Source organism: Lepidothrix coronata, unplaced genomic scaffold, assembly GCF_001604755.1.
Source record: "Lepidothrix coronata isolate B3197 unplaced genomic scaffold, Lepidothrix_coronata-1.0 Scaffold110, whole genome shotgun sequence".
NCBI classification, from domain to species: Eukaryota; Metazoa; Chordata; class Aves; order Passeriformes; family Pipridae; genus Lepidothrix; species Lepidothrix coronata.
Genome location: NW_016690290.1, coordinates 1662148 through 1673450, shown reverse-complemented (window position 1 = coordinate 1673450; position 11303 = coordinate 1662148). Strand labels below are relative to the sequence as shown.

General features: G+C 48.4%; 1 protein-coding gene across 1 annotated transcript in view; it reads right to left on the bottom strand.

Moving 5' to 3' along the window:
- Nucleotides 1-509: 509 nt before the first annotated feature.
- The window catches only part of SF3B3 (splicing factor 3b subunit 3), a 29314-nt gene continuing 18520 nt past the window's right edge, over nucleotides 510-11303 (bottom strand). Inside the window, exons 15-24 of the mRNA XM_017824165.1 lie at nucleotides 10628-10785; nucleotides 9383-9557; nucleotides 8581-8786; nucleotides 7495-7651; nucleotides 6039-6164; nucleotides 4773-4985; nucleotides 3758-3856; nucleotides 3199-3342; nucleotides 2412-2516; nucleotides 510-1393 (exon numbers count right to left, since the gene is read on the bottom strand). Of these exons, the coding sequence (XP_017679654.1) occupies nucleotides 1253-1393; nucleotides 2412-2516; nucleotides 3199-3342; nucleotides 3758-3856; nucleotides 4773-4985; nucleotides 6039-6164; nucleotides 7495-7651; nucleotides 8581-8786; nucleotides 9383-9557; nucleotides 10628-10785 (1524 nt within the window). The 3' untranslated portion in view covers nucleotides 510-1252. The remainder of the gene's footprint in view (nucleotides 1394-2411; nucleotides 2517-3198; nucleotides 3343-3757; nucleotides 3857-4772; nucleotides 4986-6038; nucleotides 6165-7494; nucleotides 7652-8580; nucleotides 8787-9382; nucleotides 9558-10627; nucleotides 10786-11303) is intronic.

Below are 11303 nucleotides of genomic sequence, written 5' to 3'. Positions count from 1 at the left end.
AAGCCCAGGCTGGGAGCAGCATCCTTAATGGGATGCCACAGGACCTCAACTCTGCAGACAGACCCTCCGGCATGAGTAAGCAGGGAATAACCCAACAGAACCAGGAAACACCTTCTGTGTGGGTGCACCCAGGCTGGGAGCCTCTGCAGCTGCCTGCTCAGGTTGCCAGGACAAGGACCTGTCCTGGCAGCCAGCTGCTCCTCTCAAAGCTGCTGCTTCAATGGGCAACACAGGAGCCCTGAGCTTCAGCCATGCCCTGGAAGGGCTGGAGAAACAACTCTTCCCTTCCCTCTTTCCATACCCTCCTTTGTGTGCGTCCCAAGGCAGAGCAACTGCTCTGCCTTCAGGACACGCTGCAGGGCAGGGGGCCAGCTCCAGGCAGGGCAGTGAGGGGCTTGCAGGAGTGCAGGGCATGGGGCTGAGGGTGAGCACATTTCTGTATTCCTCCTCCTCCCCTCCCGCTAGGTCAGCAGCAGCTGCTGCGAAGGAGAAGAGCCCCAGCGCCAGGGTAGTGAAAAAACAGGCTTTTATTCTTCATGTGCTGCTCTCAGTCACAGCTTGGAGACACTCTCTTGCCAAAGTTATTATGAAACAAATCAAGTCCCAGACTCAGGCCTCGCTCTTCCCCACCCCCAAGAGAGTCAACATTGTACAAAACTCTATTTACAGGGAAAACAGTCAGAAATGGCGAGTCCAAAAAAACCCCCAGCAATTCAGAAGAAAACGTTCAAATCAAGTGCGACAGTTACACCCTCCACATAGCCAGGCTTCCCATCAGCTGCTCCCTGGGCTGGTGGAAGCCCAGAGCACTATTAAGAGGAGCCTGGTAATCCTGAATCATGCCACAGCTCTTTCCTTTCCTATAACACTAGGAAATCACAAATCCCACTTGACACGACAAAGACTCAGCTGGATATGCCCTACAGGACTTTCTGCAAGACACCCAGGGGGGCTCCCCCATCCTAAAGGAAGGAAAATGAGATGGGACTGAGGGTCAGTCTGCATCCTGCCTTGGGCACTTCCCAAGAGAGAACTGCTCTGGCTGGAAGCCGGAATGTCAGGAGCCTTCACATACGCAGCAGGATGTGTTGGGACACCTAATAGCTGATACTGTATTTACTGACGTCACCTTGCTTTGAAACATAAACCAAGAGGACCAAACCAATATCTGAAAAGGGGAAGAAAACCACACATTCCTCCTCCCAACAGTGCCTGGAAGAACATCCAGAGGAGCCGTGAGCTGCTCTGCCCCTCAGAAAGCGTAGCGGGTGCGGATGTCTTCCAGCTTCTTGGATACCTCAGGTGGGGTCCGGTCCAGCTCCTCAGCCACATTCTTCTGTTTGTTTGGCTCCATGGAGTTGAACTGCTCACACAGGTCCCCATCTATCACATTCTGGAGAGGCAAGGAGGAGAGCACTGAATTGACACCACACAGAGGCACTGAACCCTGCCTAAACGGGGAAAAATGGCCACAAACAGTCTGTTCCCAAAAGCTTCTTAATCCTGTCCTGGAAACAAGACCATGCTTGGTGACCTCATCTGCTGAATAGCAGCAGTTAGCATCACATTAATTACTGGCCAGCTTGAGTAACGAAAGAGAAACCCAAAAGGCCTGGGTGCAGCTGAAGAATCACAAAGGGAAAAGGAAGAGGGATCCACCCGGGTCTGAGCCCTGCACTAGGAAAGACAGGGGAAGCTGTGAGTGATGACTGAAAGGCAGCTTCAGTCAGATGGGACACATCTTTGAGGCTGTGCACTTTGCAAGTCAGCCTCAAGCTCCTCAAGAACAAGAACATCCTCTGCACCTGGACAGCTTCGGCTGCTGGGACAGTGTTCTGACTGTCTCTACACATGTTACTGTGGCAGTAGTTACCACACAGTTACTCTGGTTCAGTACTCTGGACCCTCCCAGTCACAGCATTTAGCAGTCAACAGCTTCTAACGGTTCCTCAAAAGCAGAAATATGCAGGAACAGCCGTTTCTAGGGAGATTTCCCTTTCCAATGGTGCTGGAAAAAACATAACCCAAGGCAGCATCCATTTGACCCAGCCACACCTACAGCTACGTAATGCTGCTTCTCCCAGTGGAAAAAGGGGAGATGCTGTGGTGTAGAGAAATGGAGCAGCACCTCCAGGCTCGAGTCTCAGGACCAACTCTCAGGAGGCTCATTACAAGAGTTAAGAAACCAAAACAGCCACAGTTTCAAGGGCTAAGTACTGCTCTCCTTCCAGAGTGATGCTAAAGAGCCAGCATTCTGCCTCAGGCACTACACGAGCCGTGGATGATACTGCCCCAGTCTTCCTCACTGAACAGCAATCATGACTTGCTTCTGCCAGCCTCAAGGCAGCTCTGAGCCCCAGAGCAACTCTCTGCACCCCCAGGACCAGCTGATCCTAAGAGCTCAGGCCTACCTTCACCGGGAAGTAGTAGGAGCGGAAACTGAGATGGTCTCGTCCACAGAGAGGAGGGTGCTCAGACCGTAAGTGCATTTCCACATGCTGGAAGAAGTCGTGATCCTGGGGAGAATAAGGATTGATCAGAGAGCACATCAGTGCTGTTGGCAAAGCAAGACAACACCCATCAGGCAGCTGCTCCTGCACCGGCTGAAAGCTGCCATCACACTCCTAGTTGGGGTTGGATTACATAGTCTTTAAATGTCCCTTCCAACCTCCCCTTCCAACCACCGGTCTGTGGTTCTGTGGCACCAGGCTCTGTCAGAGCAGCCCTGCACGTGGCAGCCAAGGTCACAGCTACTCCCTCACCACTTCCCCACAGGGAGCACCCACAGCAGAGCTAAGCAATCACCCTGGCCAGGAGTTGAGGCACAGAGCAGCTGTGCAGCTCAGAGCTGCAGCTCCAGGAAGGAATATTTTAGCATCCGCTGCTCCAAGAGGCCACAACAAACAGAGAGGGGTGCCTGATTAATAGTCTACAGGTTACACAAAGTATGCCAAGGCCAAAGGACTCCTCCTCAGACACTGAACCACCCAAGAGCTTCTCGAGAGCACAAAGAGCTTTAGAACAGCAATGCAACAAGGAAAGCTCTCAAGTCCTCGCAGAACCAGTGCAGAAAGAGGAGTCAGCAAGCTCCTGCTCTTCCCCTTTGCATCGCAATCACACGGGATACAGCACATTTAATATACTGGCTGGGCATGAGCACACAGAAAGGCAGCAACATTGCACCCTGGGCTTACTTACCTCATGGGAAGTGAAAGGGACCAAGATTCCTATGCCCCCCGACAAGGTGGTGTAGACAAGAGATTCAGAGCCTCCTGGGATCAGCGTGGTCTTCTGCAAGGAAAGCACCGTCTCTCCCACGTGATAATTCATAATCACTTCAGCCTGAAAGGCAACCACAGAAGCAGGTTTTTTCTTTAGCTTACACAAAAGCATCAAAAGGCTTGAGAGAGGAAAGCAGAATAAATTTGGCCACCTGCTAGTTCTGAAATGCCTTTCTAGAGAGGAAGTGCCTTCCACCTGTGACCAGATGGCAAAACTCAGCTGGACAAACGGATGCAAGTAATGAGGGAAAGCAGCATAAGAAAGTGAGCTGCTTCCAAACACCACCAGGCTTCGGCTGTGACTTCAGAAACTGAATCTGACTTCCAGCAACAGTGAAAACAAATCACCCACAGCACAGTAGATAGAGTAGGAGCAGAACTGCCAATATATTTCCTGGTCAACACTGCAGAGGCCTTCACAGAAAAGTAGTGAATTCTTTTCCCAGAACAACCACATGCTTTCCACGAAGTATTACCTTCTGTGATGCTCCATTAAGAAGCCCTCTGTCCCAGAGAGCTTTGTTGCCTGTGGGATCCTCATCTACCTCATCATTGGTGTTGGGAGGCAATCTCACCTGCATTGAGAAACAAGAAAACAATCAACAAGCTGCAGAGAAGCAGCACATTATCTCTGGAGAATTCTGGTGCTCTCTGAAAGGCTGCTTTTGTGGACTCTGTAAGAATCACTTTCCATTTACAACAAAATCATCCACTTGTCCCTCCAACATAGCCTTTAAATGACAACTGTATTTACAAGACCGATGGCCCATCACTCAAAAGCCCTGGGCAGGACCTCATGACCAACATCTGCCTGGCCTGGCACTTGCAGATCAGCCTGGGGAGGTATGGCCAAACTGATCTGAAGGTGGTTCCCACTAAGGAAACAGTTTGATGGATGTGGGGCAGGAAAACTGAAGAGGACTGATTTGTGTGTGTTGGCCAAATCCTGCAGGCGCAGCATCTGACACTTGCTGAACTCTGCACTCCAAAGCACCCGAGCACGCTTCAGAAAGAGATCAAAGCTCTGCCAGAAAGACCATCCATTCTTTCCTCCTCCTCTGCTGAAATCCAGCCAAGTGGGGAAGTGTCAGCACTGACAGAGCCAACTTTAGAGAGGAAGCTGACAGAGAAAGCTAAATGGGAGCGATGAGGTTTAGTCAGAAAAAGTAAGAGTGATAGCCTTGACTCAAGTTCTCATGGGCCCTTTCACAGTCACGATTCACTGCAAGTTTTGAGGCAATTTCAACACAAAATAATGGAGACTTCAGAAATATGTTTATGCTTTGCTAATGCTTCAACTTGTTTGCTTCATTTAACAAACTGACAAACTGCAGCCCACTATGACGACAGCCAGTCACTCCATAAAAACAAGTCAATGGTACAGGGCGTTGTCTCCAGCTAAGGACAGATTCTCATTCTTTTAAGATAAATCATGGATGTTCTAAGGAAAAATGCTTCCAAAAAGCCCCTACTTCTCTGAGGCACACTCACCACGCAGATGTTACCAAACTTGTCTGCTCCAGCCACAGTGTCATAATCCAGGAGAGTCGCTGTGGTGACCCACCGGGGATAAGTGTCATCCGCAAAGATGATGAGCTGGTTCTCGTTCCTTTTGTAACGCACCCAGATGAAACTCTCCTGAACGTCTGAAACAATCACCCTGTGCCCAATGGTTTGGATCCCACAGATGTAGTTGGCAATATGCTTTTGAGAGAGAAAGGACAAAACCCGAGTGCTTCAAACAGGGGAGCAAAATCCATCAAAACTCTGCCCTACTCCAAGTGAAACATGATTTCCCTTTGTGAACTACATCTCATTCCCCATCATTCCCTCCAAAATTACCTTTCACTTCTGCCATACTACAGCCCCACTCTAAATACACCATCAACATGGTGCAACCTAACAGGCATCACATGGCATTCACAGCCTGCTCCCTGTGAGTAATGTCCAGAGAACAAGCTCTGCTGGTGAGCCTAGGGCTGGAGATGCCAGGGCACCCCTGCAAGCAGGCGTTGCTTCTGTGTCCCCTCACTACGTGCTCACGGAAGGCCCGAGCAGAAAAGCTTCAATTTCTCATGTGAGTCATGTTTTAGGGAAAAAAAACCCAAACAAAACCACACAACACAAAAAAACGTTCCCCTACAAGTTCCCAGTCTGCCTGTGAGCTTGTTGGAGTTCCTTTGTGCACTAATGAGCTACTGGCACAGGTTCTGCAGTTTGCACCAGAGAGGGAAGAACAGGCAATTAAGAGTTAGAAAACCACACTGCAACTTTTTTTCCTCAAATACCAGAGATGTTCAGCAAGCAAGACCATCTACTTGAAGGAGAAAACCCCCTTTTCAACACTCTGAGGATCTGACGAGGTGCTCTTATGCACCCTCCAACTTCTGTCCCCCACCTGTTGATCCCCCAGTCTAAGGAAACATTTCCAGCAATTGTTTTGTATCTGAGTAAGACCTCTCACATTTGCAGCAGGTGGCCAATTTACAGTCTGTATAGGCTCCTGCACACAGCTGGACAAAAAGGAACCTGCAACACTACTGCCTGAATGGTGATGAGAAAATTACGTGTGCATGGGGTGCAGAGGGGCAGCACAACAACCCAGTCCACTCCAGCCCAGCACTACTCCAGACACATACACCCAGCATGGCACAGACACACTTGGGCTGGAGTAGCAGCTAAACCCCTTGTTTTGCTCCTGCTGCAAAGCATCACTCATTGCAAATGACATCTCTGGACAGGAAGAGAAGCCAGTACCTTATTCTCACATTTCCGAAGCAGTTTCTTCTTGCCGAGGTCATACACACGCAAGAGCTTTCCAACTCCAATTAAGACTCGGCCTTGGAACGGAGCAATGGCTGCAGGAACCTCCTCCACAGGGGTCTAGGGAGGGAAGTCAAAGACTGTGAGACCCTCATTAACAGAGCTAACTTTACATCAAGCTTCAGGACAGATTCAGCTAATGGTATGGCTGAAGCTCACTAGCCTGTACCAAGGCTTTTAACGCAAAAGGCTGATCACAATCTTCTGCAGGAGGGGCAAGAGGTCAGTCCTCTGCAGCCTCTCAACAGCTGCCACAGGAGCAGCTAACAGAGCCCTGGGTACTCACAGACAGCACACTGCTGGCACTGCACCTTAACTGAAGTGAAGGACTGCTCTAAGAACCCCACATGGGGCAGACAGCAAAAAAAGAGGAGGATCTTGTTCCTCAATTCTTAGTTTTGATTTATATTCAGCAAAAAAATCTTTAGACTTTGCCTAAATCCATGCAGACTGTTTTTAAACAAAGGCATAAATCTAGTTCAGCCATCTGCCACAGACACTGATCCTGCCATCAAAGAAATCATTACATCTGAACAACTACAGTGTGCCCACAATGCCAGTAACTCAGACAGGGCTGAAAAATCTCCACTAATCAATCCAAAAGGATCAGCCACAGCAGAGATGGGGAACATAGAGAGAACTTCCAGTTACAGAATTCATAGTTTGGCAGCACTGGCTAAGAGAAGTTTATTTCACAACATCAGCTCTGTCAGTGGCACCAGAGAAGGCCCTGGTCCTGGACAGAACCCACACACTGCATCAGTAGAAAACGAACAAGCCACAACATTCCTTTCCATGTGTTCATCTGCTCAAATCTCAGCCATGCTGGAAGCACGTGGGAAGGAGAACAGTATTTTTTCTGCTGAAACCCTCGCTAAAGCCCCCCTGAGACCTGTCAAGCTGGTCACTAATCATTTCTACACACAACCAAACTGCTTCCAAGGAAAGATGACAGCTCACACCAGCTTCATGTGGTCAGCCAAGGACTGACAATCTTAGCACCAGGGCTTGATTGACCCAAGTATGAATTTGCTCTGTAAACAAGTGCTCGAGCAGCTCTCTGAGCTCATATTTCAAAAAGCAAATAGAGCTGTTTCCTTCCCCTCCCTAACAGGGGCATGAAAAACACTGCTCCTCTCCCATTTACCCAGTTAGATGGGTAAAAGACCGGGACTTGGAGATCTGTGTTCAATCCTCAGCTCTGCAAAAGAGGTACCAAATGATTTTGTAGGAGGCAGCTTATTTTTTCCCAGGCTGCTTCCAGTGTGTAATATCAGCATAATGATCTTGCCCAGGATTCACCAAATACTGCAATTTTTTACTACAGCATTCAGTCAAGGAACAGCTACCCCAAGAGCCTCACTGGAAACGAGTCCATCATCCCCCTCACCTTGTGCAGAAACTCCAGCTTCTCACCACTGTTCACCAGCTTGTACGTGTAGACAAACCCCCCAGCAACTGAGCGTGGGTTCAGGATCAGGTCCTTGGCGACTCCCACCAGCACGTACCACTCATCCCCAGTGTTGGAGAACCGGCAAACAGCCACACTGGGAACGACAGGACACACCAGGAGATCAGTGTGACCGGGACACTCACACTGCACACCCGGACTGGATCCCCTGAGAGCACGACCTGCGCCTGGCCCAGCAGACATTCCAGAGCCCAGCCTTTCAGCACTGACATTTCCTTTTCAGAGGTCATTTCTCCTCCTTGTAGAAACGTTTAATGCAGATCCCTTCATTCTCCCACACTCTGTATATGTGTTTCAGCTGTCACATATGCCCAAAGCGTTTTATGTTTTCACAGTGCCCAAGATGTTGCTTTCACAGGCTGGACACTGCCTAGTGATGTGCAGAACTCCACTAGAAGCTGTTTTTCAAAGGCTGCTCCAATCTGGACATGTGCATATAACTTTCCTTATCTTCCAGTGTTATTTCCTGCCCAGTACACAGCTCAGCCAGGTTGGAAATCCTGGACAAAACAGGACAGAGTCAGCCTTTTGGAACAGCATGACCTAACTCCACTTCACCTGTTGAAGCACTTGCTATTCTTTGTGGTTATTGTGTTGGTTTTCCCCTGCAGTCCTCTAACACTTCCTTTCCATTTAATCTATCCTCAGTTTATCTGGATGAGAAGGGGAAGTGAGAGATAAGAGCACATTCCCTTATTCCCTGCTCTCTTATCTGTCATTTTCATCCCTGTGTTGTTCTTCAAGCACTGGGGTCCAGCAATGACCCAGTGCTTTTGGAGCATGACCAGCTCTTAATGCCACATACAGACAAGATCAGGGTGGGAAGGGAAGGAAAGGCAAGACAAAAGCTTTAACCATTTGGCTATCACTTCTGGAATTTCAAGCCAGTCTCTCAATAACATGCTGCATCTGGATTTCAGCTCAGCAACAGCTAAGCAAAAGGAAGAAAACACGTAAGACTCATCACAAGCAGAGATTCTTGCTGCATCCAGCAATGCTTCTTACCTGAAGGCAGCTTCGTTCTGCTCTAGCTGGACCAGATCTAATGTGTTTCCCTGGATGGGGTTCATCACCCTGATAACAGAGGCCCACTGTCCATTCCCTGCCTTGGGAGCACCGAAGATGGACTCGGGGAGATTCTCGTTCAGAAAGGCTGCAGCCATCTCTGCAGCCAGCTCCCTCTCATCCTCACCTGCAGCCTCCACCATTTCCTACGGCACATCAAAGGACAGGAGAAGAGAACAGCTCAGTGATTTCCTTTCCCAGCATGCTCTGTTAGAACACAGCCTCCCTGTTTCCCCTAAGCCCAGGTAGTCCAGGGCAAGGTACTGCCTGTGAAGACATAAAAGCCTTTAAGTCCCAAAGCTTCCACCCACCCTGAGCTTATTCCCCAGGGGGCCTCTGCACAGCAGTGTCAGCTCTGCCCTGCCCAAGGGGCAGTTGCCTGGGGAGCTGTTTCTCCACATCAACAACTCTGGAAATAACACTGAGAAGAAAATAAACAACCCACTGAAAGGCAAACATCCTCAACCAGTCACAGAAATCCCAGAGAACAGTGTTACACAAGCATAACTATCCTCCACTATGTGGTTCTTACAGCCTGCCTAACAACATGCAAAAAAAGGAGCACTGGGAAGTGGTGTATTCTGCTGAAATTTGTGTCTTGAGGCAGATCTCCACTCCCTTCAGCCCCTGCATTCACACAGGGCACAAAACCTTTGGGGGCACTGGCAGCTGGGAAGTACTTCCAGCTGCAGAAGTCTCCTCCAGGGAACGGATGCACGCACCTGTCCCCCACCCCACTTACCTCAGCCATTTGCTGCTTCCTCTGTGCCTTGGTGGCCTCAGTGTAAGCATTGTGGTCTGTCTCAATGATGATCAGGTTGTTGCTCTCTGGGTGAATGACAAATTTTCGGGGTGTGTACTGCAACGGGAAGGCAACCTGGTTGAAGACTGCTCCCAGCTTCTCCAGGGCCAAAATCCTGGGGGACAAAGATGCGACACGTGTTGAACAGGGTCTAAAAACAGCTGTCCAAGAGAACAAAAGTGGAGTTGAGCTTTTTGCTACTGCTGGAGAGCAGCAGCAGCTTTTTCAGGCCACACAGCAACCAGCAAAACTTAGCACCCCAAGTGGGAGCCCACGCTGTGGGACAGGTGTGTGCTGCAGCACGAGGTCCTTGACTTGAGGGCTCTCACTGTCCCAGGGTGTGTTCTGAATGGTGCTGAATCAAGTCTATCCCAAGAGGAACAAAGAGCACATGGAAGAAGGAAAGTGCACGCCTGGGGAACACATCTTCTGAATCTAAATGTGACACTGACTTTGACACGTAATCAAATGCTCCTCAGAGGCACTTTAGTTAAAAGAGCACAAAAAATCCAATACCAGCTCTTTCTTCCTGTGACTTACTTGCCAGCTGAAATGCCAGTTCTTCTGGCATTTGGTGTCTAAAAACCACAAGTCTTTCCAGAAAGAATGACTCCTTTAAAAAGCAATGAATGCTGTAATATTTCAATGAGGACAGATATGAAAAAAGTGCCTGTTCAAGTGCATATAGCAGAGTTCCTGAATTCGTGGTCCATTATTTTCATTTATCTGTTTAGTATCTCAGCTGAACTTTTAAAAAGCAACAAATACATCCCTGTCATGCCTCTGGTTTCTTAAATCACGTGGTTTATTTTCTTCAAAGCAGCCAATTCAGATCACAAACCACAAGATCCTAATACACAATAGGTTCACATTTATTAAAAGCTTCCCTCTCTCTAAGGATCAGAGAATTTCGGGATAATTTGAATTCCACTTGTTATTTAAAAAAGCTAGAAAATACAAAACTGAGAAGCATGGCCTATTTCTTTTTTGACAGCACAACTATCCTTGTATTGTCTGTTTTCTGAAACCCATTCAAGTGTTTCTATCAAATCATTATCAATAACCAACTAATAATTTAAGGTCTTTCCGAGGTTAAATTAAGTCACTCTAGCTTTTGAACGTCTGGTGGGATTCACGATGGCTCTGCCTGCCCAGAACTGTTTGTGTTTCCCCATCAGTGCTTACCTCAGTGTGTTTGTGGAGATGGCCACGATGCCCTCTGGGCACTGCTCGGAAGCAAAGCCAGATGCAAACTCCAGTGTCTCGTAGGACAGGGGAGTCAGGTGGAAGCGTGACTGGTAGGAATAACTCAGCCAGGAGCGGCTGGACATGGCCAGCACCTGGGAGAGAAAGCAGCACATGTATTAGCTCTGGGGATGGAGGCAAGCTCACTCCACACAGTACAAATGGATGCACAGTGCCCAACTCTTACCCACTACAACAACTGAGCTCTGGTGGGTGGACCCCACCCAGCTCGGACCATACCTGCAGAGACACTGCCCGCTTTCACGGGACAGTTTTATCTAGACATTGCATATGGCATGAAGAGGAACTTTAAAGCACTATCAAGACAAGAAATACTCAGACTGAGGTGCAATAACACTACTTATCTGTAAAAGCCAAGATCAACAATACTGTCATATCTTTTTTTTTTTTTTTTAAACAGCCTGTTCTAGCAGGAACAGATCTTTTAAAATAAGTATTTACTGCTCTGTCACAATTCAAATGCTGTAGCAGTCTTAATGAAATTTACTTAAAATAATCAGAAGCCTATTTTCAATCAAATTAAGGGAAACAAAGCAGGTGGACTTCTAAACTTTTCAGCTTTGACTAAATCAATTCCAGTGCTACCTTACTTTCT